This window comes from Mytilus trossulus, chromosome 9 (genome assembly GCF_036588685.1).
Source record: "Mytilus trossulus isolate FHL-02 chromosome 9, PNRI_Mtr1.1.1.hap1, whole genome shotgun sequence".
NCBI classification, from domain to species: Eukaryota; Metazoa; Mollusca; class Bivalvia; order Mytilida; family Mytilidae; genus Mytilus; species Mytilus trossulus.
Window position 1 is genome coordinate 48,829,775 of NC_086381.1, and position 25,669 is coordinate 48,855,443.

The 25,669-nt window shown below is 32.8% G+C and overlaps 1 protein-coding gene across 1 annotated transcript in view; it reads right to left on the reverse strand.

Annotated features, from left to right (window-relative positions):
- The window catches only part of LOC134683958 (sodium-coupled monocarboxylate transporter 1-like), a 55,738-nt gene that overhangs the window by 24,969 nt on the left and 5,100 nt on the right, over positions 1 to 25,669 (reverse strand). The window contains exons 3-7 of the mRNA XM_063543266.1: positions 25,518 to 25,569; positions 24,568 to 24,635; positions 23,752 to 23,832; positions 12,853 to 12,926; positions 11,998 to 12,138 (exon numbers count right to left, since the gene is read on the reverse strand). Coding sequence (XP_063399336.1) covers positions 11,998 to 12,138; positions 12,853 to 12,926; positions 23,752 to 23,832; positions 24,568 to 24,635; positions 25,518 to 25,569 — 416 coding nt within the window. The remainder of the gene's footprint in view (positions 1 to 11,997; positions 12,139 to 12,852; positions 12,927 to 23,751; positions 23,833 to 24,567; positions 24,636 to 25,517; positions 25,570 to 25,669) is intronic.

A 25,669-nucleotide genomic window follows, 5' to 3' on the forward strand; every position in this document is an offset into this window, starting at 1 on the left:
GCTATGATTGCGTTGAATAAAAACCGCAATTTTAATACGTGTGCATGTAAAACAAATTTCGTTGGAGAAGGGTCTAAATACAGCACAAACAACATTTTCCGAAAGACCAAAAAAGTGAAAAAGTATATTTAAACAAGACGCATTTGACTAACAGGTCGAACAACTGATGTTATTTAACCCTGCTGAATGCCATTGGCGATTGCCAAATAAAATTCATCACAAGATGTAACAAAATGGATCGTAATACAAATTTAATACTAGACAGAAAACAATTAACTTGTGGCCACGATGTTATGCCACAAACATACGGTGTCAATATTTTTTTTGTACACCAGATCCGGATTTCGACAATGAATGTCTCTTCAGTGATGTTAGGGATCGAAACGGTATTTGGAAGGCCATATAAAAAGTACCCTCATTTTTAGAAAAAGTACCCTCATTTTTAGATAGACTCTTGAATCTTAAGAGTCAATATAGGATGAACGGATCATATAAACCGGAGGGAAATATGATTCAAGCACAAACGAAAAAATATAAACGAGTCTAAATTGAAAACTACGTTCAAACCTATGATTGCGTTGGATAAAAACCGCAATTTTTTATACGTGTGCTTGTAAAACAAATTTAAATAATATATAAATATATATAAACGAGTCTAAATTGAAAACTACGTTCAAACCTATGATTGCGTTGGATAAAAACCGCAATTTTATACGTGTGCATGTAAAACAAACTTCGTTGTAGAAGGGTCTAAAAACAGCACAAACAACATTTTCCAAAAGACCAAAAAAGTGAAAAAGTATATCTAAACGAAACGCATTTAACTAACAGGTCGAACAACTGATGTTCTTTAACCCTGCTGACTGCCATTGGCGATTGCCAAATAAAATTGATCACAAGATGTAACAAAATGGATCTTAATATAAATTTAATACTAAACAGAAAACAATTAACTTGTGGCCACGATGTTATGCCACAAACATAAGGTGGCAATATTTTTCTTGTACACCAGATCCGGATTTCGACAATAAATGTCTCTTCAGTGATGTTAGGGATCGAAACGGTTTTTGAAAGGTCATATAAAAAGTACCCTCATTTTTAGAAAAAAGTACCCTCATTTTTAGATAGACTCTTGAATTTTAAGAGTCAATATAGGATGAACGGATCATATAAACCGGAGGGAAAATATGATACAAGCCCAAACGAAAAAATATAAACGAGTCTAAATTGAAAACTACGTTCAAACCTATGATTGCGTTGGATAAAAACCGCAATTTTTATACGTGTGCATGTAAAACAAATTTCGTTGAAGAAGGGCCTAAAACAGCACAAACAATATTTTCCAAAAGACCAAGAAAGTGAAAAAGTATATTTAAACAAAACGCATTTGACTAACAGGTCGAACAACTGATGTTCTTTAACCCTGCTGACTGCCATTGGCGATAGCCAAATAAAATTGATCACAAGATGTAACAAAATGGATCTTAATACAAATTTAATACTAGACAGAAAACAATTAACTTGTGGCCACGATGTTATGCCACAAACATACGGTGTCAATATTTTTTTTGTACACCAGATCCGGATTTCGACAATGAATGTCTCTTCAGTGATGTTAGGGATCGAACGGTATTTGGAAGGCCATATAAAAAGTACCCTCATTTTTAGAAAAAGTACCCTCATTCTTAGATAGACTCTTGAATCTTAAGAGACAATATAGGATGAACGGATCATATAAACCGGAGGGAAATATGATTCAAGCGCAAACGAAAAAATATAAACGAGTCTAAATTGAAAACTACGTTCAAACCTATGATTGCGTTGGATAAAAACCGCAATTTTTTATACGTGTGCTTGTAAAACAAATTTAAATATGTAAATATATATAAACGAGTCTAAATTGAAAACTACGTTCAAACCTATGATTGCGTTGGATAAAAACCGCAATTTTATACGTGTGCATATAAACAAATTTCGTTGTAGAACGGTCTAAAAACAGCACAAACAACATTTTCCAAAAGACCAAAAAAGTGAAAAGTATATTTAAACAAAACGCATTTGACTAACAGGTCGAACAACTGATGTTCTTTAACCCTGCTGACTGCCATTGGCGATTGCCAAATAAAATTGATCACAAGATGTAACAAATAGGATCTTAATAAAAATTTAATATTAAACAGAAAACAATTAACTTGTGGCCACGATGTTATGCCACAAACATAAGGTGTCAATATTTTTTTTGTACACCAGTCCCGGATTTCGACGATAAATGTCTCTTCAGTGATGTTAGGGATCGAAACGGTATTTTGAAGACCATATAAAAAGTACCCTCATTTTTAGAAAAAGTACCCTCATTTTTAGATAGACTCTTGAATTTTAAGAGTCAATATAGGATGAACGGATCATATAAACCGGAGGGAAAATATGATACAAGCCCAAACGAAAAAATATGAACGATTCAAAATTGAAAACTACGTTCAAACCTATGATTGCGTTGGATAAAAACCGCAATTTTATACGTGTGCATATAAACAAATTTCGTTGTAGAAGGGTCTAAAAACAGCACAAACAACATTTTCCAAAAGACCAAAAAAAAGAAAAAGTATATCTACACGAAACGCATTTGACAAACAGGTCGAACAACTGATGTTTTTTTAACCCTGCTGACTGCCAATGGCGATAGCCAAATAAAATTGATCACAAGATGTAACAAAATGGATCTAAATATAAATTTAATACTAAACAGAAAACAATAAACTTGTGGCCACGATGTTATGCCACAAACATAAGGTGGCAATATTGTTTTTGTACACCAGATCCGGATTTCGACAATAAATGTCTCTTCAGTGATGTTAGGGATCGAAACGGTATTTGGAAGGCCATATAAAAAGTACCCTCATTTTAAGAGAAAAAGTACCCTCATTTTTAGATAGACTCTTGAATTTTAAGAGTCAATATAGGAGGAACGGATCATATAAACTGGAGGGAAAATATGATACAAGCCCAAACGAAAAATATAAACGAGTCTAAATTGAAAACTACGTTCAAAGCTATGATTGCGTTGGATAAAAACCGCAATTTTAATACGTGTGCATGTAAAACAAATTTCGTTGTAGAAGGGTCTAAATACAGCACAAACAACATTTTCCAAAAGACCAAAAAAGTGAAAAAGTATATTGAAACAAAACGCATTTGACTAACAGGTCGAACAACTGATGTTCTTTAACCTTGCTGACTGCCATTGGCGATTGCCAATTAAAATTGATCACAAGATGTAACAAATAGGATCTTAATATAAATTTAATACTAAACAGAAAACAATTAAATTGTGGCCACGATGTTATGCCACAAACATAAGGTGTCAATATTTTTTTGGTACACCAGATTCGGATTTCGACAATGAATGTCTCTTCAGTGATGTTAGGGATCGAAACGGTATTTGGAAGGCCATATAAAAAATACCCTCATATTTAGAAAAAGTACCCTCATTTTTAGATAGACTCTTGAATCTTAAGAGTCAATATAGGATGAACGGATCATATAAACCGGAGGGAAATATGATTCAAGCCCAAACGAAAAAATATGAACGAGTCTTAATTGAAAACTACTTTCAAACCTATTGTTGCGTTGGATAAAAACCGCAATTTTAATACGTGTGCATGTAAAAAAAATTTCGTTGTAGAAGGGTCTAAAAACAGCACAAACAACATTTTCCAAAAGACCAAAAAAGTGAAAAAGTATATTGAAACAAAACGCATTTGACTAACAGGTCGAACAACTGATGTTCTTTAACCCTGCTGACTGCCATTGGCGATTGCCAATTAAAATTGATCACAAGATGTAACAAATAGGATCTTAATATAAATTTAATACTAAACAGAAAACAATTAACTTGTGGTCACGATGTTATGCCACAAACATAAGGTGTCAATATTTTTTTTGTACACCAGATCCGGATTTCGGCGATAAATGTCTCTTCAGTGATGTTAGGGATCGAAACGGTATTTGGAAGGCCATATAAAAAGTACCCTCATTTTTAGAAAAGGTACCCTCATTTTTAGATAGATTCTTAAATTTTAACAGTCAATATAGGATGAACGGATCATATAAACCGGAGGGAAAATATGATACAAGCCCAAACGAAAAAATATGAACGAGTTAAAATTGAAAACTGCGTTCAAAGCTATGATTGCGTTGAATAAAAACCGCAATTTTTATACGTGTGCATGTAAAACAAATTTCGTTGGAGAAGGGTCTAAATACAGCACAAACAACATTTTCCAAAAGACCAAAAAAGTGAAAAAGTATATTTAAACAAGACGCATTTCACTAACAGGTCGAACAACTGATGTTCTTTAACCATGCTGACTGCCATTGGCGATTGCCAAAAAAAAATTGATCACAAGATGTAACAAAATGGATCTTAATACAAATTTAATACTAGACAGAAAACAATTAACTTGTGGCCACGATGTTATGCCACAAACATACGGTGTCAATATTTTTTTTGTACACCAGATCCGGATTTCGACAATAAATGTCTCTTCAGTGATGTTAGGGATCGAAACGGTATTTGGAAGGCCATATAAAAAGTACCCTTATTTTTAGAAAAAGTACCCTCATTTTTAGATAGACTCTTGAATTTCAAGAGTCAATATAGGATGAACGGATCATATAAACCGGAGGGAAAATATGATACAAGCCCAAACGAAAAAATATAAACGAGTCTAAATTGAAAACTACGTTCAAACCTATGATTGCGTTGGATAAAAACCGCAATTTTTATACGTGTGCATGTAAAACAAATTTCGTTGTAGAAGGGTCTAAAAACAGCACAAACAACATTTTCCAAAAGACCAAAAAAGTGAAAAAGTATATTTTAACAAAACGCATTTGACTAACAGGTCGAACAACTGATGTTCTTTAACCCTGCTGACTGCCATATATACCAAAGAAAACGTGGCATGATCGCATAGAGACATCTCTCCACAAGAGACCAAATTACACAGAAATTAACAAATATAGGTTACCGAACGGCCTTCAACAATGAGCAAAGCCCAACCTTATGTAACAATTAGCATCTTGATCATGACATGCTGACCACTTGAGTCTTTATTCATTTCATTTGCAATATTTTTGCATATTTAACTTTATAATATAATTGAGATTCGAAATAAATATTTTCAACTACGGTTGGCTTCAAAGAAATTGCAAGTTGATAAAGATAACAATTACATAATATAAATTTTACGGCACCATATGAGCAGTTGCACAATTAAGAGAGTCCAAAATATTTGAAATCTAAAACTAATACAAACAGTGAAGAGCTGAAAAACGAAACGGACCAATAAAAAGCAATACCCGGTCATGGAATCAAAATTACGGATTTCTTATTATCATCTCATATATCTCCGAGTAGTTGGTAAAGGAGATGGTATGGTGTAGGTATATCGATCCCTAAAACCAAATGTATTAAAATGGTCTCTAATGTGGAAAATCAAAGGCGATATCTTATGAACTATTATACATTATTACAGTTATAGTAAACACTAGTTAATTTTATTTTCAATGTATTTAACACACAATGTACAAAACGAATTTTCAATAACACAATCATCGCCAAAACAAGACTGAAGACAAAAAGTTGCTAAACTTAAGCAACTTTCTTATGTTTGCTTTACCTATCCTTAACGTTCTTTCTTTGATAATAATTTAACAAATCTCCCACATAGCATCACAGTCAATATGCGCCAACAAGGCTTGTCATTTACCCAAAATTTCTGCTTTTATTTTTGTTATCACACGGACATTTTTAAACCATATTATTACCTCCCCATTTTAATTCATTTAAGTCTGTCTTTATGGCATGGTGATTGCTTATTTGTCTTTAAAAAATGTACCTCACACATACGCAAACAGCAAGCAGTGACAGAATGATAAATAAGATCGATGTTTGTACGAATGTGTATACACAAAGAAAATAAAATTACATGATATTTGTGGTGTAGCCATCGCGTATGACGTTGCCCTGTCATCACGTTTGGTAAATTATTTTGAAACCCGGAACAAAATACTTTGAACACTTTTTTTTAATTTTGTCGTTTATATTAAGAAAGTTTTATTTAATCAAAATATGTAAATATAAAAAAGGAGATGTGGCATAACTGCCAATGAAAGAACTATCTAACAGAGTTAAAAAAAAACTTGGATATTGTTCCACGATGTTATGCCACAAACATAAGGTGTCAATATTTTTTTTGTACACCAGATCCGGATTTCGACAATAAAATGTCTCTTCAGTGATGTTAGGGATCGAAACGGTATTTGGAAGGCCATATAAAAAGTACCCTCATTTTAAGAAAAAAGTACCCTCATTTTTAGATAGACTCTTGAATTTTAGGAGTCAATATAGGATGAACGGATCATATAAACCGGAGGAAAAATATGATACAAGCCCAAACGAAAAATATAAACGAGTCTAAATTGAAAACTACGGTCAAAGCTATGATTGCGTTGGATAAAAACCGCAATTTTTATACGTGTGCATGTAAAACAAATTTCGTTGTAGAAGGGTCTAAAAACAGCACAAACAACATTTTCCAAAAGACCAAAAGAGTGAAAAAGTTTATGTTAACAAAACGCATTTGACTAACAGGTCGAACAACTGATGTTCTTTAACCCTGCTGACTGCCATATATACCAAAGAAAACGTGGCATGATCGCATAGAGACATCTGTCCACAAGAGACCAAATTACACAGTAATTAACAAATATAGGTTACCGAATGGCCTTCAACAATGAGCAAAGCCCAACCTTATGTAACAATTAGCATATTGATCATGACATGCTGACCACTTGAGTCTTTATTCATTTCATTTGCTATATTTTTGCATATTTAACTTTATAATATAATTGAGAATCGAAATAAATATTTTCAACTACGGTTGGTTTCAAAGAAATTGCAAGTTGATAAAGATAACAATTACATAATATAAATTTTACGGCACCATATGAGCAGTTGCACAATTAAGAGAGTCCAAAATATTTGAAATCTAAAACTAATACAAACAGTGAAGAGCTGAAAAACGAAACGGACTAATAAAAAGCCATAGCCGGTCATGGAATCAGAATTACGGATTTCTTATTATCATCTCATATATCTCCGAGTAGTTGGTAAAGGAGATGATATGGTGTAGGTATATCGATCCCTAAAACCAAATGTATTAAAATGGTCTCTAATGTGGAAAATCAAAGGCGATATCTTATGAACTATTATACATTATTACAGTTATAGTAAACACTAGTTAATTTTATTTTCAATTTATTTAACACACAATGTACAAAACGAATTTTCAATAACACAATCATCGCCAAAACAAGACTGAAGACAAAAAGTTGCTAAACTTAAGCAACTTTCTTATGTTTGCTTTACCTATCCGTAACGTTCTTTCTTTGATAATATTTAAACAAATCTCCCACATAGCATCACAGTCAATATGCGCCAACAAGGCTTGTCATTTACCCAAAATTTCTGCTTTTATTTTTATTATCACACGGACATTTTTAAACCATATTATTACCTCCCCATTTTAATTCATTTAAGTCTGTCTTTATGGCATGGTGATTGCTTATTTGTCTTTAAAAAATGTACCTCACACATACGCAAACAGCAAGTAGTGACAGAATGATAAATAAGATCGATGTTTGTACGAATGTGTATACACAAATAAAATAAAATAACATGATATTTGTGGTGTAGCCATCGCGTATGACGTTGCCCTGTCATCACGTTTGGTAAATTATTTTGAAACCCGGAACAAATTACTTTGAACACTTTTTTTAATTTTGTCGTTTATATTAAGAAAGTTTTATTTAATCAAAATATGTAAATATAAAAAAGGAGATGTGGCATGACTGCCAATGAAAGAACTATCTAAAAAAAAAACTTGGATATAAATTGATATTTTACACGAGTTTGACTTTTATTTTCGAAATACTAAGTATTTCATATCCCAGTCATATATTACCCGAGCTGTAATTGACCAAACCTTTGGAATTAATTTGTCAACTAGGCTCTTTAACTTTTGTTTTAATTTAAACTTTGAGTCACGAAATGCGCGTCTGTGGTACAAAGTTGAAGCCTGGTATCAAACCATGAGTTTACATCACTAAGAATGATTTGAATAAGGATGGTTAAAATCAGGAAGTTAGATTATTCTGCTGCTTAAAAATACACTACAGTAAACTTTTTTGAAAATTAAAGTTACTAATTATCTTACATCCATTCTTTTGATGTGTTTTATCATTTGATTTTGCCATTTGATTAGGGACTTTCCGTTTTGAATTTTCCACGGAGTTCAATATTTTTGTAATTTTACTTTTTTCATAACTTGTCTATTGTTAAACATTTCATTTTTGATTAATTTATATACGTTCACCTCATTGCACTTTGATCTTTATAGCTATTTGTTTTATTAGCAATCATTCCAGATCTTTTATATATATCCGATTTCTTGGCATTTTTGCTACATTTCATATAAATCTAGATATATTATATATCATAAATTATCTAGAATTCCAAACTAAATATTGTGAGTTATCATAAAAATGTCTACCTTTAATTATAATAGTTTTAATATCACTAAACATACACACCGGTATGTAAGAGAATAAAGACATTCGCAATCGAAATTTTCATTGTTGTAAAGTATAAGGACGTACACCACTAATTCATGGTCCCATTGCTTTCTATGTTAAATTCCTCCATTTCAAGCAGGCACACCTCTTTCATTTTAAGTTCAAATAAAGTGGCAATCATTGCATGTCAAAGCAAAACTTAATTGTGTTTTGTACTGAAAAAATCAACATACCTTTAATTGCATATAAGAAAGAACTGGTTCCCGTAACTTCGGATGTACCAAAACAGGTACTTCAGATCTGACAAACAGACTAAATGTACCCTTTTTTTAAAATTTGGTTCAGTTTTTTTAATATTCAAAATTTTAAGTCAAAAGTGTTCTACAATGATCACCAGTCCTTCAGCTTTCATTTGATGCCAAAAATACCTAAATATTCTCTATATTTTGAAAGTTACACTCATGCGTAGGAACTATTTTGTGTTAAATATGTACTACTTTCTGGTATGTGCTTTCTGGCCGAGCCCGAATTAGTGGTGTTACACCATAAGAACTTGACTTACTAAAGAGTTATTAGTAATCTTGCAATGAGTAAATCATCGACCATAGTAATTCAAGAAACCGGAATTATGTCCCCTTCAAGAGTATCTGCGTTTATCTTATTTTGCATATATGTTATCTATTCTTTATTTTTGACTTTGTGTAATTGTTCATGGACTGTTCGTAGTTTATTTGTTTTTTCCTTCAACGTGCTGTCTGTGAGTTTTCCCAAAATATGCCTATTAATTGTGTATTAAACATCCTTGTCCCCTTTTATAAATTGCAAATTAATAAATATATCCTTATTATTCCTGTTTATTATTTAGCAAGTACTAACTATAAGAAAACAAGATGACATTCAATACGTGGAAGGTTAGAAGCTATGTCACTTTTTGTAGTAATGTAACATGATTTTCTATATCTCATTCCAAAAATTATATAACATCTGATTTTGTATTTCAAAACGTTCTAAAAAGTACTTATATAGCGTTGTCTCTCATTTTTTTTTTCAGTAAATGTAAATTTTGTACCTGACTGAGCACTTTTAAAACAATAAATCGAAAATAAAGCCATGAAAAATTAATTCCCTCTAGGAATTTAACGATATAGGATTACATCATTTAAAGCATATAAATTACAAGCAAAAACGAAAATGAAAACATTACAAAACAGAATGAACTGTAAACGTGTGTAATATTTCTTTATAAAATAATAAAAAGAGAGACAAATGATACCAAAAGGAAATTTAAACCCTAAGTCGCAATACACTAAGAACGCCATGTCTATAAAAAAAAATGAAAAGATTATCCGAAAACAACAGTACATTTACACAAAACATAGCAGAGACAAATAAAGACTAAACAACACGAACTGGTAGTGATCGCAGGTGCTCTGGAAGGGTAAGCCGATCCTGCTCAACATGTTACATTTATATTGATCCTCGTGCAACTACATACCCGGTGATGTGTCTATTTTGGTAGGTCACATTTGGCAAAGCGAGGACAGGATACACGAGATATACACAAGTGACATTCAAACTGAGAAGTCGAAAAAGCATTAGAAAGGCCATGGAAAAAAACGAAAAATAACGGTAGAAAAAGCACAACAAAGAATATCGTATTTCACAGTCTGATAAGGGGGAAAGTACCTTTTCGGGACGTCAGGATCGGGTGTTGTTAAGTTCGGGATTTTGGGATTGCTCCTTTCGGGTTCCGAGAATTCTTTTGTCGAATTTCGGGATGTCAGAATTTAAATTGCAGCATATTCAGGACCCCTCCGACCCCCCTGATATTACAATCATTTACAATGTGTTAGTGAAAAATTCATTTTAGGCCAATAAGCAAAGTTTAAAACAATAAAAGCGTTAAATATAATCATTCACATGCTCTTTTGTTTTACGTAAAATTACCTTAAATGTTGCGACTTAGATTTTAGTTAAAAAAAAAAGATTGCAGTTTTATTGCAAAGGCGAATGGATGGGTGTTCTCTTTCACTACTCTGACATCATCCCATAATAAATCTTTGCCGGCGTTTCAAAAGCCAAGACCATTAACAGTGGCATTGAGAGTAAAATCACAAAATATTACTGAATTCCGAGGATAATTCAAAACAGAAAGTCCCAAATCAAATGGCAAAATCAATGGTTCAAACACATCAAACGAATGGATAACAACTGTCATATGTCTGAATTGGTACAGAAGAAACATCTGAAAATGCAACAAATAGAACTTTCTCCAAAAAAGCTAAACGTTGAAATTATTAAGTTGGTGATTATCAGCTTGTCTGCCCAATATGATATTTTATGAATTTTGAAGAAAAAAATTGGGAAACTTAGACATAAACGACAAAAACCCACTCTAATGTTATTGTTACAATCTTTAATAATATTTAAGGTTGACAGAATAATAGAACAAAAAAGCTAACACTCGTAATCAGGTTGTCGTTTTGTGTTAACAAACCTCTTGAAAATTATAAAATATTGATGAGATGCTAGTTTAACCTTGCAGTGGTTATGGGATACTGTCGATTCATTTATTTTCGTGGGTACCAATTTTCGTGGATTGAGCAAAATGTGCATGTTTGTGATATTTGATTTCGTGGTTTTGCCGAATTCTACATACAGGCCTTAGGAATTTGTTTTTCGTTGGACATTTAAATTCTTGGTTCACCTTTACCCACTAAATCTAAAAAAATTTGAATCCAACGAATAAAAATGAATCCACAGTTAGGTCTGTTAAATATATTTATTGAATTTTCATATATTTGTTGACTCATATTAAAATCGTTATCAAACTTAATCCTATAATACACATAAGCAACACCTTCTTTCAAAATACAACTTATTGCTTCAATGAAACAGTTATTTTTTTTCCCCCAAGGCAAATTAGATTAGTGCTGATTTGTCAAAAATTTTCGAAATTTGGTATTTTCAACGCTATCTATAATTCTATTTTTTTTACATGATGAGAAGAAAAAACGCGTCTGATGGACAATATTAATAAGTTGTTGTGTTGAATTATCCAAAACAATGAGGATATTAATTCCCAGGTATAGATGAACTTAGTCGAATTAGGGAAAATTCATGGTATACCGCCATCTTGGATTGTACAATCGCAGTACAACATCGGTCTATAGTTATTTGCCCAAACCTGCAAACGTGGAGACAGATTTGCAATTTAATGATTAACGATAAATAATGTTTGTATGACATCCGTCAATCATGAACGAATAAACCATTATGAACCATTAATATAACTATCGGAGCCATACTCAAGAAATTAAAATGCAAATTTTGTTATCAGTTGATAAAAAAGATACGTACGTTTTTGCATCTTTTAATGATCGTGCAGAAGAAAATCTTTGCACCATTTGTTGATCCACAGTATATGGTGCCAGCCAAACAAAGTAAATACCGATGGTTAATGCCCAGAAGGTATGTCTTACATGTGGATCAAGATCAAATCTGAAAATAACATTATAATATATGGTACTAAAATACGACATATGACATTAATGTATTATCAAACTGAAATTTTTATAAATTGAATGTATATAATATAAACTTAAATCGTTATTCTATATTGAATAATAAGAGGTCTTTTTCACGGTAATGTTGTTTATAAATTTTCTAAAATTTTGTCTATATCGTCACGAATGAGTTTTTGGTACAAACTGTTTATCCAGGTATCTTTGGTGAGCTTATTTACTTCATGTTATCAAATCAGATATCAATATCGAAGCAAGAGACTTAGATTTAAAACGTTTAAATCTTGCATGGAAAACACCTTATTTAGGCAAGTTGTTTCCTCTAAAAAAGGGTGTGTTTTTCTTTCTGGAAGACGACGTATAGGTAAGAATTAAAGTGGTACATCATAGATGAATGTGAGATTGCAATTGGCTGAACACGTGTGCTGAGTTTGACATTCTATGCAATGTTTAATTCTTCTACGTATGATTGAAAATTGTTTTTTTTTTATAACTTACACATTTGATGTAGGGGAACAAAACGTTAAATTTGCTGAGTAAGAATATTAAAACTATCGCAATTTTATCTTTTAAATGCTAAAACAAATGATATACATTTCAACTAGATATTTGTCAAGCATTTTCTTCAAAAGTGCTCAATAATGTAAAAAGGTTACTTATTCTTATAAATCATCTTAGATTTTATTTATACCTAAAAAACTCTATTCTTTTTCCTCTATCGGCAATATTCCATAACTCATATCCGCCTCCAACTTCGATGGCACCCTAGGAAATTAATTATTTGATTTACATTAATCACCAGCTGTTTATATGACATACTTATAAACAATTTACTGTTTCACTGTTAAGGAAGCAGCTACTTATAACAGGATAAAAGTAAGGATAATTTGTTTGTGCGCGCGCAGCAGTGTGTGTGTGTTTGAGTGTAAGTGAGGGTGTGTAATTTCAAATAATTATAATCTGACTCCAATATTCATCATAACATGCCAAACAGATTTTTATTCTTTTGAAAGTACATACAATATTTTTGTTTTTATTTTGCTGTTCGAGAAAACATTCATATTACACAAGAAAGATAACCTCTTCATTAAAGCTTCAACAAATAGTTACGATTGTCCCAAAACTCTCATAATGACATTTTCGCTTTTTGTCGCCTCTAATTACGTATAACAATATAAATAAAACATTTTTTTTAAGCAAGTGCACACTCAGGTCCCTTTTCTTAAAATATGTTTTGAGATATATGCACGTCTATATTTCCAAAAAGATTTTTATTATATATAACCTTAATCTTTTTTAAGTTTGCATGGAATTAATTTTTCATTTCACTCAAGCAGCTAGGAAAACACTGTTGTAGGATTGGTAGCAGACAGCAGCAGTTTATCACAACGCTCAAAATAATTCATGAAAAAAGGCGACCATGCCTGATGACATCACATTAGAGTACAAAACTTTCTTCAAATCTTTGAAACAGAAGGATAAAATTCATTAGAGAAACAGATTCCACCACTGTAACTCGTGTATTACAATATTTCTCCACTTTCGACAGTTAAATTTTAATTATTTAAAAAGCTCGGCAAGCCTCGAGATTTAAATAATTAAATTTAACTGTCTCGAGTGGAGAAGTATCGTAACCTGTTGCAGTTATGGAATCTATATATATCTTCAACTGTCACAAAACAACAGAAATGTCCACTAGATGCAATAACAGAGTTTCCTGAAAACATCTTTTCTTACTTCTTAATTTTGGAGAACTTCTGCATACTAGCCAAAAGTAAATTTGTAATTCGTTGATTAATGAATTCGTGATTCATCTACACATCGATTCCACTAAAATTGGAATTCCAACATTATTTACGAATCAACAATAATACATCCTTTGTTAAATAAGCCGAATTTCTCGTATTTGTCAATCAAACTTTTTTGGCAAGTACATTGTACCACGAATCGTAATAACAAAACACTTACAGAAAAAGAAACCAAATTCCTTGTTGTGAAGATTTGATTTGTGAATTTCAGGAACTAATGTTTAAATATTATTGCAGGTAAAAAAAAGTTACAATTATGTTGATGTGTGTTTTGTTTTTGACTGACTGAATGTTTTCTCGAAGGAAAATTGAATTTACAAACCTATAAAATAAAATACGATACGTCTTCTTTGCATTGCTTTCTGATTTTTAAAGGTAAATAAAGGTAATAGTAGATGTATTTATCAATTTTGTACAAAATCGAACATGTAAAATGTTGTTTGTTTATAGTCAACACTATATATGTTTGGTTAATTATAGTAAAGTCAGTTGATTGGAATATTGAGTTCATGCACGAGTGAAATCGGGTGGTTTAAAGTCATTCGAGCCATTGCAGTCAAAGTGTACAGTAGTATTTTATTAGTTTCTCTTCAACTTGTACTTTGCGTAATTTGGCAAGTTCTGAACGTGAAGAAAGTCACCTCTATGACTTTATGATATGAACATAACAGATAGAGACATGTTAACCAAAATTGCAGACATAACCTTGAACAATTTTTATAACGGTTGCTGATAAGTCACCAGCAGGATGGGATACAGTCAAAGAATACCTGTCAGACGAGCTTGCGTAGGTTTCCGATGATGAGAAGAAAATTAGGTCCGCTGTTACACGGACCTTGACGCACCAAGTAGCACAAGTAACAAGAGCGTTTTAAAGATCAAGGTGATAAGTATTGTTTACATTATGTATGATTTTTCATCATATTGAATATAAAAATTTATTATATAAAATGAACATTTAGATACAATTTAGTACATGTCATTTGAATATGAAAAAGAATCCCTCTTCATGATCTGTTTAGGGAAATGAGAAGGATAATGATAAAAAATCGTTCGTTTTAGACAGGATTGATAATGGTTATTCTATCCCGTTTATCACGATTCAACCAATTATACTGTTATATTTAACAAGAACTATATAAAAATGCTGAATTTGTTTCAGAAGCTAATCAAGAGAAGGGATTTGTAAAGGGGATCAGTTTTGACCTACATGTAGTCAAACAACACGTTTGGTAATAAATAATTCAGTTCTTCTTTTCATGGTATCCAGTTCAGATTTTTAATGGGTACTAACAATTAAAAAAGTTAGAAAAGGATAAAAAGATATCTGACATGTGCAGCAGATAAAATTTATAGTTATCATGAGCTTTAACTAAAAGTTTATACAGTAACCAAGAGTTTCATTTTGATTATTGTTGCCTAATTTACCACTTGGAATGATACTAGTAGATTTCTTTTAGGTTTAGTACTTTTTGGGTAACTATTTGTCTTAATCGCTGGGCTGATTGATTGTTAAACCTACTGATATTATATGAATGCACTGGACTATTAATCATTTAATCCACTGGACAGGTTGTTATTGAAGCCGCTGGACTAGTTGTTAGTGTAGCCACTACCATGTTGTAATATAAGCAACTTGGCTGATAGTTATTCAAACCGCTGGCATGTTGTTATTGAAACTACTGGGCGGGTTTTATTGAAACCACTAGTCATGTTGTTATTGAAGACATTGTACAAGTTGTAATTAAAGCCACTGGCCATGTTGTTATTGAATGCTGTTGAAGCCACTAGGCATGTCGTATTTAAAGCCATAGGCTGTTAGTTATTTAAGCCACTAGGTATGTTGTTTTGACGCCACATGAGCAGGTTATTATAGACGCAACTTGGCAGGTTAGTATCGAAGCCACTGTGCATGTTGTTTGTAAAGCCACTGTGCAGGTAAGTATTGAAGCCACTGGTCAGTCTGTTGTTGAAGAGACTTGGCTTGTTCTTATTGACGCCCATGGGCAGGTCGTTGTTGACGTCACTAGGCAGGTTGTTGAAGCCACCGGGCGTGTTGTTATGGAAGAAACTTGGCAATTTGTAATTAAAGCCAATGGGCTGATAGTTAATAAGCCACTGGAAATGTTATATTGATGCAACTGGACATATTATTATTAATGCATATGGGCATGATGTTATTGAAGCTTCTGGGCATGTCGTTTTAAAAGATATAGGCTGATAGTTATATTAAGCCACTGGGCATGCTATTAATGCCACTGGGCAGGTTGGTATTGAAGCCACTGGGCAGGTTGGTATTGAAGCAACTGGGCAGGTTGTTTGTAGAGCCCATGGGCCGGTTGTTTTTGAAGACACTGGGCAGGTTCTTATTGACATCAGTGGGCAGCATGTTGTTGAAGACACTTGACTGGTTGTTGTTGAAGCCACTCGGCATTTAGTAATTGAAGCTACTGGGCTGATCGTTACAGTTATTTAAGTCACTCGGAATGTTGTTATTGACGTCATTGGTCATGTTGTTATTGAATATACTGGACTTGTAGTTATTGGAGATTATTTGGTAGTTGTTGTTAAAGACTCTTCGAGTCTTCGGGTTGAGGACATTGTGTTGGTAGATGTTGAAGACACTTGAAGTGACTTGGCTGGTTGTTGTTGAAGCCACTGGACAGGTGGTTATTACAAACACTTGGCTGGTAGTTATTCAAGACACTGGGCATGTTGATGTTGAAAATGCTGGGTAGGTTGTTGTTGAAGACACTTGGCAGGTTTGTTGTTGAAGCCTCTGGGTATGTTGCTATTGAAGACACTGCTGATTGTTGTTGAAGACATTGGGCAGGTTGTTTAGTTATTGAAGACACTGAGCTGGTTGTTGAACTTCTCGGCTGGTTGTTATATACTGGACTGGTTGTTGTTGAAGACACTGGATCAGTTTTTGTATAAGCCACTTGAGATGTTATTAAAGACACTGAGATGGTTGTCGTTGAAAACACTGGGCAAGTTTTAATTAAAGACACTTGGCTGGTTGTTATTGAAGACAAAGGGCTGGTTGTTGTTAAAAACACTGGACAGGCTGTTATTACAGACACTGGATGGGTTGTTGTTAAAACACTGGACAGGTTGTAATTGAAGACACTGGGCTGGTAGTTGTCCAAAAACACTGGACAGGTTGTTATTATAGACACTGGGCTGGTTATTAGTGAAGACACTGGGCAGGTGGCTGTTGATGATGCAACTATGTTATTTATTATTTAAGTAACTTAACATATTATTATTTAAGTCACTAGGGCGAATGCTTAGACAATACTGAAAGTTATTGAAGCTATTAGGCTAAATTTCAGACATGCATATTGGTATATTATTTAACAAAATGAATTTCCTAAAGTAGTTTTATTAAAGATGCTGACATACACCTTAATTAATATTTAGTTGAAATGACATTCACCAAGTAATCAAATGTTCATAAGTTTCGAAATGATTCGTCTCTCATACACAAGAGCTAGTGCAAACACCTATACTACTGATAAGATTTTTCGGAAGCATAATAGGTTAAAATCGGACAAAGGAAAAGATGGTCACGTTAGAGAAGACTTTCCAGCACAGTTATCTGTTCATCAAAATTAAGAAATTCAAATGAATATTCAATGCTATTTTCCCGTTCTTTGTGGCGTCTCCTATGTAAGTGTTTGTGATTATTTGATAAATAGTTTATGTTCGTTTGAGGTTACGAATTAGAATTTAAATGTATTTATCTCAGTTGTACCAATCGAACATGTAAATAGTTTGTTTATAGTTAACACGTGTTTGGTTAATTATAGTAACACCGTGTAGAACGCCTCTACGGGGTGTCGGCTATGTTTGACACGGGGTGGCAATTTCGAAGCGAAGAAAAACTATCAAAGTAAGTTCAAGTATCAAAATTTCTTTATTTAGAATTTTTAGTACCATATAATGTACTGCACGGAAGGAACTGAAACACAATCTATTTCCTGCAAGGAAAATCAGTCGTTTTCAGTGCTCTGTTTTCTCAAACACCTCTCCCTAGTTTTCCGTGTTGCAGATTTTGAGGTTTCATCTGCAAATTTCGGGATAAAAACTACTTTAGACGACTTCCTTCTGCATCTTTATATAATATTGAATTCCTATTATGTAATTTAACCAAATACCAGCTTCATACTTAAAATTGATTGGTTTTAAAACTAGTTTTTAATCAAATTATAAAGTGTCGCTCGGGGTGTCCGATTTTGCATCTCAAGGGGTAGAGGCTTCCAATAAAAAAAACTAATAGATTTGCATATGAATCATGTTAATCGGTCTTTATCTGATACTTTTTAATTCAAACACATCTGCTTTTATTATGATAACATATTTAAAACTAAAAATACTTGATTTTGTCTGTTTTTTTAAGTCATATAAGACATGTGCTTTTGATTTCATATATAGTAAAAAATGACTCAAAACATTTTGTTTTGAAGTTCGAAAATGATTTCTATTCCTTTTCAGTTACTATCATTGTCAGAAAAAAGTCACGGCTGTGGCTCAATGCACCGAAACATGGAGGAAAATCACAGAGCAGACCTCCATATAAGATTTTCCGAAGCCACCAACAATCAAACGTCATCAAAGTTCATCAGCAGGCTCCTCCCGAAAGCGTGTGTTCACACCGCAAAAAGCACTCACTCCAAAACGAATTTGGTTACTCTCTTCAATGAAAATCCAACCGGAATCTTCATCATCCAATGGTTATACAGCTTCAAGGAGCATGAATAGGATGACACTACTATTCTTAACTATTTCAAAACAGCGATTCAAAATCTTGAAAACTTAATTTGGCTGCTGATTTTCTATATTTAATAGGTGGACAAAAACGTATTGAACACATCACAGAAAGCTTATAAGAGCGCAAAAAAGCCGAACGCAGAAACAAGTTTTGCAGTTCCAAGTCAAAAGATACTATCAGACTTTATCACCATGGACCTTGATATTTAGTATCCCAAAGTCTGACCTCTGTTTAAGATGTCTTGTTTCTAACATTGAAACATATCATCTTGTTCCATGAGGCTGATATGATTTCTTTGATACAAGATATCTACTGTGCTTTCATTAACATGATGTGATTGTGTTCCAAATATGTCACTGGCACTAGAAAGAACTCAGTAGATACAAGAAAGGCCAATCCCAAACGTTCCGTTAGCTATAACAATGGCGCCTGTAATCCACTGATCACAAACACAAATCTCGATTGATGTCAATTGTCACCCGCCATTCCTTCAAACTTATAAAGACCAAATATTTGGAGGATGGCGAGCTCTTTACGGTCTTTCAATCGTAGACTTAAATCTGTAAGCGCCTCGTGTGCTCTTTTACAAAGAAAAAGTTCCAAAAAATTGTCTATACCCAATAATTGTTTGCTTTGTATTTATTTGGTCTTCTGGTAGTGTTTTTCTTTCCCTACATTTATTCCATCTTCGAAACCGTCAGCACATAACATAAACTCATCATTTTATAGAAGCTATATAAAGCAGAGGTCGGATTTTGGGATACCAAGTCCATGGCGATGATGTCTGATAGTATCTTTTGGCTTGGAACTGCAAAATTAATTCCTGCATCTTGGGGATCAACTTTGATGCCAATGATAGAGTTTGACTGTTGGTGGCTTCGGCAAAATCTTATATGGAGGATCTGCTCTATGATTTCCCTCCATGTTTCGGTGCATTGAACCACATCAGTGACTTTTTATCTGACCATTATAGTAACTGAAAAGGACTAGAAATCATTGTCGAGCTTCAAAAAAAAATATTTTGAGTCATTTTTTACTATTTATGAAATCAAAAGCACATGTCTTTTATGACTTATAAAAAGAGGCAAAATGAAGTCCTTTCTGTTTTTTATTTGTTATCATTATATAGCAGATGTGTTTGAATTAAAACGTATCAGATAAAAACCGATTTACATAAGTTATATGCAAATCTATTCGTTTTTTATTGGAAGCCTCTACCCCTTGAGATGCAAAATCTGACACCCCGAGCGACACTTTATAATTTGATGAAAAACTAGTTTTAAAACCAATCAATTTTGAGTATGAAGCTAGTATTTGGTTAAATTTTATAATAGGAATTCAAGTCTATATAAATGATGCGGAGGGAAGTCGTTTAAAGTAGTTTTGTATCCCGAAATTTGCATATGAAACCTCAAAATCTGCAACACGGGAAACTAGGGAGAGGTGTTTGAGAAAACAGAGCACAGAAAACGACTGATTTTCCTTGTAGGAAATAGATTGTGTTTCAGTTCCTTCCGTGCAGTACATTAAATGGTACTTAAAATTCTAAATAAAGAAATTTTGATACTTGAACTTACTTTGATAGTTTTTCTTCGCTTCGAAATTGCCACCCCATGTCAAACATAGCCGACACCCCGCATGTGGCGTTCTACACGGTGAGTAAGGTCGGTTCGATTGGAATATTGAGTTCATGCACTAGTGAAATCGGGTGGTTTAAAGTCATTCGAGCCATTGCAGTCAAAGTGTACAGTAGCATTTTGCCAAATAAATAATATTATCAATCATATTATTTATTTTCAGATTTGTGGACCACAAGTATGGGGAAACCAGTACAAGTTGCTTAATAGATATATATTTATATGAACTGTCAACAATATTATAAACATATTTATAATTAGATGTGCGCTTGTCTCTACAAGTGGCGTCTCCCATGTAAGAGTTTGTGGTTATTTGATAAATAGTTTATGTTCGTTTGAGTTTACGAATTAGAATTTAATACACCATTGTTAAATAGTTTACAATCGATTTAACTAAAACGCATCAGGGTCACAAACCAAAACTGAGTGAAACATATCAACATAAGAGGAAACAAAATGGAACAACCGAAACACTGAACTGTAAAAAAAAAACGCCAACAAGAATAGAAATGGAATATTTGATAACAACTGCCATATTCCTGACTTGGTACTTGACATTTAAACATATATTTGTGGATTCAACCTGGCGAAAATATAACCAAAAGATGTTTGAGAAATTGTTTTTAATGATTTTGACTAAGAAATTGATTTCAATGGGGATTTCAGAATTTAAAAGCTGTCAAAAGTTTGCATTTTTTGTTGAGAATCAAAATAAAACTTATTAAACTGAAAATTTAGCTTGGATACGAGGAGGCGTCAATGACTTTCGTCATCGTTAAATTATTTTAACAAACAATCTTAATAAAATTAACACTCCTAAAGTACCAACAATCGTATAAGAAAACTATACACTTAAGAGCAAGTGTTATGGCCAATCAATTTGAAGGTTGAGGTCCCATGATGAGCCTTAAACTAATAACAGAACAACAGAATATAAAATAACTAAATTATGTTAGTAAAATTGAATCCTCTATAGTGATAAAATTTTAAAATTTAATAAATATTAAAATGTAAAGCAAAATATGTAACTAGGGGCCAATAACATTGTTTTTCTAAAGAAGACCTTGACTCTTATCAGATAACAAGTAAGACAAACAATATTCAAAAATGCATTGAACAATATTTAAAACTAAAAGTCATCAACATCAATTTATATTGAATTAGTAGCATACATGACATCAATGCATCTTATAGTGTAACAACATTGCTGAGTGTGTATTGTCACATGTATTGAATTGATTCAATATCTGTTGAATTGGTCCCGAGAGCCATAGGGCCATAAGTCCTGATTGAGAATCAATATAGGGCCATAGAGACTAAATAAGAATCAAAAACAGGGCTAATTTAATTAGATATAAGAAAATGTGGTATGAGTGACAATGAGACAACTCTCCATCCAAGTCACAATTTATAAAAGTAAACAAGTATAGGTCAAAGTACGGTCTAAAACACAGAGCCTTTTAGGCCATCGTATAAGCTCTCTTAAGCTTGTTTGTTTATGTTTTAGTATTTTGACTCATTTAAACTGTATATTCAATTCAAAGTGGTAATCCTTAATCCTTTATTTCTAGATTATTTCCATTACTTCTCAATAAAATCTGAATAAAAAATTAATAAGCGTCATTCACAAGTCACAAGTATCTTACTTTACATTCTTAAAATGAATACGAATAAAATATCAACAATCTTGTAGGTAGGCTAGACTTCAAAGAGGAATTTTTATAACCGATAAATATTGATAAGCATCTTATTCTCTAAGGGGATGACTGACGAAGGTAAACAATGATAGCAAAGTGAAAGAAATCTAGCGGCAACTATAATAATTCATAAGCCGCAGAAAGACAAATTTAGAACTGTTAAAATATGAAACATGAAAGTGCAACATAGCAATTTCCCCGCGATGTATGAATGAGGAATCGTGAATCACAATTTGTCAATGTGGTAAATATAGGGTAACAGTCCCAAAAATGTCCAAAAAAAACCAAACAGAGTGGTAATATCTCGGATGAGTTGATTTAATTGCGCAAGGAGTTATTGTCCGAATACTGAAAACAATCGTCAATGTCACTTAACTTCAGTAAAAATGCTCAGATCGAAATGTGTATAATATCAATGAATATCATCAAATACACATAATGTCATACAATAGTACAAAAAAGAGTCACGAGATACCAGAGGGACACTTAAACTCGAAAATCGAAAATAAACTGACAACGCAATGGCAATAAAAAAGGGGGGGGGGAAACTCAGACAAACAAATGTACACAAAATACAACATATAAAACAAAAGACTAAGCAACACGAACCCCATCGACAACGGGATGAAAATTGTAAGAGCTTTCTGTGAAATGGTCTCACAGCAATTGCGTTTACTATATAATTGTAATAATACTAAAAAAAATAGTGAAATTTTAAAACTATAGTAAATGTCGAGGCGAATTCCACAACTCTTGTAAAAATGTAAAAAAAAAGAGTGGTAATATCTCGGATGAGTTGAATTGACTTCACAAGGTGGTATTGTCCGAATACTGAAAACAATCGTCAATGTCACTAAGCTCCAGTAAAAATGCTCGGATCGAAATGTGTATAATGAGGTCCAAGTAATCTTATAATCACAAATGTTTTACCAATGTAATCACATAATGATTAATTATTTTTTTAAACAAGATAATAAAATAATCAGAAATACAGTCCTAGATTATCAAATAATCAAAAAATCATCAAATATATGGTCTGGTTATCAAATAATCGCTATAAAAACAGCTAAGTAATCAAATAATCAAAAACCCCATGAGGAGACTCTATGATTTCATTAACTAACACATAATGGCAAACAAAAGTACCAACTGTTTTCTCAGAAAGGGTATCAGAGCATTGCGTTTACTATGTTTATAGGTAATATAATACTTCAAAAATAGTGAAATTTATAAAGTTTTGTAAAAAATGTTGAGGCAAACGAAATAGCATAGCCAAGAGAAAATGAGGACAAATAATCCTACCAAAAATACATGTGGAGCAGGATCTGTTTACCCTTCCGGAGCACCTGAGATTACCCCTAGTTTTCGGTTGGGTTCGTTTTGTTTGTCTTTAGTTTTCTATGTTGTGTCATGTGTACTATTGTTTGTCTGTTTGTCTTTTTCATATTTAGCCATAACGTTGTCAGTTTGTTTTAGATTTATGAGTGTGACTGTCCCTTTGTTATCTTTCGTCCCTCTTTTAAAGCTAAATGAGAATTTGTGTATATGGAGGGACACACAGACCGAGACCTGGTAAGACTAACGGGAGATAATAATATAAAATAAAATGGAATCAATCACAAATCATATTTCTTGTATATTACACCAAACCTTGATACTTAGTACATGGCTTACCTTGATTATCACTGCAAGCATTCCTGCCAACATAACCAATGTCTGAAATACGTCAGTCCAAATTACCGCCTTTAATCCACCCTAAAATCATTTAAAAAAAAATAATGTTTTGCCACATACAAGATCTTACAGAAATATAAATAAGACTATTTGTATATGGCCTTTATTGTAGAAAATATCAATTTATAAACAATTAAATATCTAATATTTTTTATAACTTTTTTGGTGCTTTTCATGTTGCTCGTCTTTAGTTGTTTATGGTGTGTTTTGTGTACCCTTGTGTTTGCCTTTTTCATTTTAAGCCATAGCGTTGTCAGTTGATTTTCGAATAATGATATGAATGTCCCTTTGATATATCTCCACTCTCTCATTACACCTTCCATCTAATCCAAAGTCAGTAAAGACTAATTTTTTGAAAGCTATCATTGAGCATTAGCCACACTATTATGATGTTTTAAATAAAAAGAAATTTCAATTGCACTAACGCTCTCTTGTGTATATCGTAACATACACTGTATGACACCTATTAAATAAAGGCAACAGCAGTATACCGCTGTTCGATAGTTCGATTAAGTAAAAGCAGATCCAGGTGTCAAACTAAAACCGAGGGAAAGACGCCAACTTAAAGAGGACAACAACAAAATAACAGAAACACAGAATTTCAACTAAAAGGCAAATGCAAACATGCTATTAAATTCATTGAAAATTGGAATTCAGAAATTTGTTATCTCACGTTAAATGTACACTGCAAAGCATTGATGCCTAACGCCTACACCTTTCAGCATATCATTGAAGTTATATCTTTTATGTACTTACAATGGTAGTGTAAAATGTGCACACTCCACCAACAACTAAAATTACTGCCCATTCTGGAAATGTTGTCACTGAAATTTGTTTATATAACATCATTAGTTCTTCATATTTATGTGATGTAAATTTTATATTCTAAGGCAAAAAAAAAGTAATCGTGTTTGGTTATTTGAAGGACTCCTCCGGGTTTTTGAGTTTCTTGCTGCATTGAAGAGCTGTTGATGATTCTATTGTTGTCTGCTCTATGGTCGGGTTAATGTCTCTTTGACACATTCCCCATTTCCATTCCCCATTATATTGGTAAATTTTACAGCATCATTTTCAGCAGTAAGAAAAGATCTACTGCCTTTCTTGAATGGGTAATACTGAAATAAATATTCAATTGACTTATTTGCCTTTGCTATACTTTAGGTTTAAGCTTGGTAACTTTTCATAGTTTGTAATATCATTTCCAGCAAGATAAAAAGCTCTGATGATTATTTATTAAAATGTTCTACCAAGATCAAATACTGATCAAGAGCATGCATGCACATAATGTAGTGTGATTTTGAGTAACTTCAATAATTTCACAGTTTATAATAGTCATGTTATTTTTGAATTGCCAGTCTCAGCATTTTTACTTTTGTTGCATAAAAATTAAACAACAAGTTGTAAACGTCATGCATCTAAAGCGCTTTGCTGAACTTATCCCCATCTCGAACGCAAAGCCGAATATTTGAAGGCAAAGATAACAGAAACTAAATCACAAAAAAGAAGCAAAATATTTCTAAGGTCAACTCTGCCTGAGGGAATTCAACCATGTTTTCTTTACAGGTTCAAAATTTATAAACAGCACGATATCGAAAGTTTGTTACAAATCCTATCAGTACCAAAGTACTGACTATTGAGCTCATGATACCCTCACATGATTCTAGTTTAGGTTATCTAAACTTGTTACTCTTTTAAACAAAACTTACCAGCACTCAATGCAGTTGATGGACCGTAAAGAACAATGCCCATACCAATGATCTGCAATGGTAAACAATATTTCCGTTATGTCATTTGATTTACAATAAATTAGCAAACACTTTGACACTCATGTATAAGACAATTGAAATATTCTCATTAA